Raw genomic sequence first — 1,364 nt, forward strand, 5'->3', positions numbered from 1 at the left:
CTCGGGGGCCCGGGCCCGAGCGGGGGCCGGCGCGGGGGCCGGGGCTGCCGCCGCCTCGCCCGCCCCTCCATCGCCATCTTGGGCGAGCAGCCGAGGCGGGGGCGCTTAGCGAGTGCGGCAGCCCAGGCCCCGCCGGGGACCCCGGGCCGGGGCACAGTGACCCTACACCGCGCTGGGCTCCGCTTTGCTTGCGTCTGCGCTCCGGTGTCTCACCCTCGCCGGGTCGCCTTGAGCCCCTGTTGGGCCGCTTGTTTCTAGGTCTATTTGTCTCAGTCTCCCGGTCTCTGAGTCCACGGGTCTCTCTGCCTTGGTGTCTGCGTTTCTTTCCCTGTCCCTGCCTCAGGGTCTCCTCCATCTCGGTTCCAGGGTGAATGGAGGCAGATTCAAGCCTTCTTCTGTGTCCCCATGGACCCGTCTTGCCTTTGGAGTCCAGTCCATTCCAGCTGAGGTCCCGTACTCAGCTTCTCCACAGGCTGCACCACCAGATCCACTGAGGACATGACAGTTCCCTCTTCACCCGCATTTCCTTTGCCATTCCAAGCTGAGGGCTTCTCTTGGCCTCCTTCCCCTGCTCATGCAATAACCAATCCAGGCTGGGCATTTAGTCTACCCCAAGCACTTCCACATTGCAACCCTGGGGGAAGCCAGGAAGGTTTGATTGCTTCCATTTTACACACAGGGAAACTGAGGCTGGAGGAGGTGAAGACTTGCCTAAGGACATGAGGCCAGGGCGCAGCAGATGCAGAACCAGAGCCCTGGTTTTCTGACTCCAGGGGGTCAGTTCCCACTCATTCTTCAACTGTGTCTTCTCTGTCCTAGCCAGACTGGTTGCCTCAGTATTCCACAAATATTTCTTGTTCTAAAGCCAGGGATTCAATCTTCAGGCTAGAGCGGGGAGAGGAGTACAGATTAAATGACCTATTTAAGGTCCCTCCCAAAACCAACATGCCATGGTTCTTTATTCCCTATGTCTCCAGCATTCCCATGACTTTTGTCTCTACCTGGTAGGTGCCTTACCCATCTGTTGCTAGTTGACCCTTAATAATGACCTGTACTTTGCAGATCTAACAGGATCTGGCATTTATGCATTCATTGCCAGGCCCATTAGCACTATGTGACTTAGCTGACTACTTCCACTTGCTTCTCTGAGTGATGTCATCTGGTCATTAAAGCTTTAAGTGACATCTTTATACTGAAGATGCCCAAATTTATACCTCCAGGCTGGACCATCTCCCCTGAACCCCAGACTTATCCAGCTACCTGCTCAACATTTTCATTGGCAATCTAATAGGTGTCTCAAATTTAATATGTCCAAAATTGAGCTCTGATATTCCCTATTAAAACTGCCCTTCCCACGGTTTCCT

The 1,364-nt window shown here is 54.3% G+C and overlaps 1 protein-coding gene across 2 annotated transcripts in view; it reads right to left on the bottom strand.

Annotated features, from left to right (window-relative positions):
- IGDCC4 (immunoglobulin superfamily DCC subclass member 4) overlaps positions 1–594 on the bottom strand; it is a 48,673-nt gene extending 48,079 nt beyond the window's left edge. For both annotated transcript variants that reach the window (XM_019647365.1, XM_019647364.1), the window contains exon 1: positions 214–594. In XM_019647365.1, coding sequence (XP_019502910.1) covers positions 214–355 — 142 coding nt within the window. In that variant the 5' untranslated portion in view covers positions 356–594. The remainder of the gene's footprint in view (positions 1–213) is intronic.
- Between the last annotated feature and the right edge of the window lie 770 nt (positions 595–1,364).

This window comes from Hipposideros armiger, unplaced genomic scaffold, assembly GCF_001890085.2.
Source record: "Hipposideros armiger isolate ML-2016 unplaced genomic scaffold, ASM189008v1 scaffold_110, whole genome shotgun sequence".
Classification (NCBI taxonomy): Eukaryota; Metazoa; Chordata; class Mammalia; order Chiroptera; family Hipposideridae; genus Hipposideros; species Hipposideros armiger.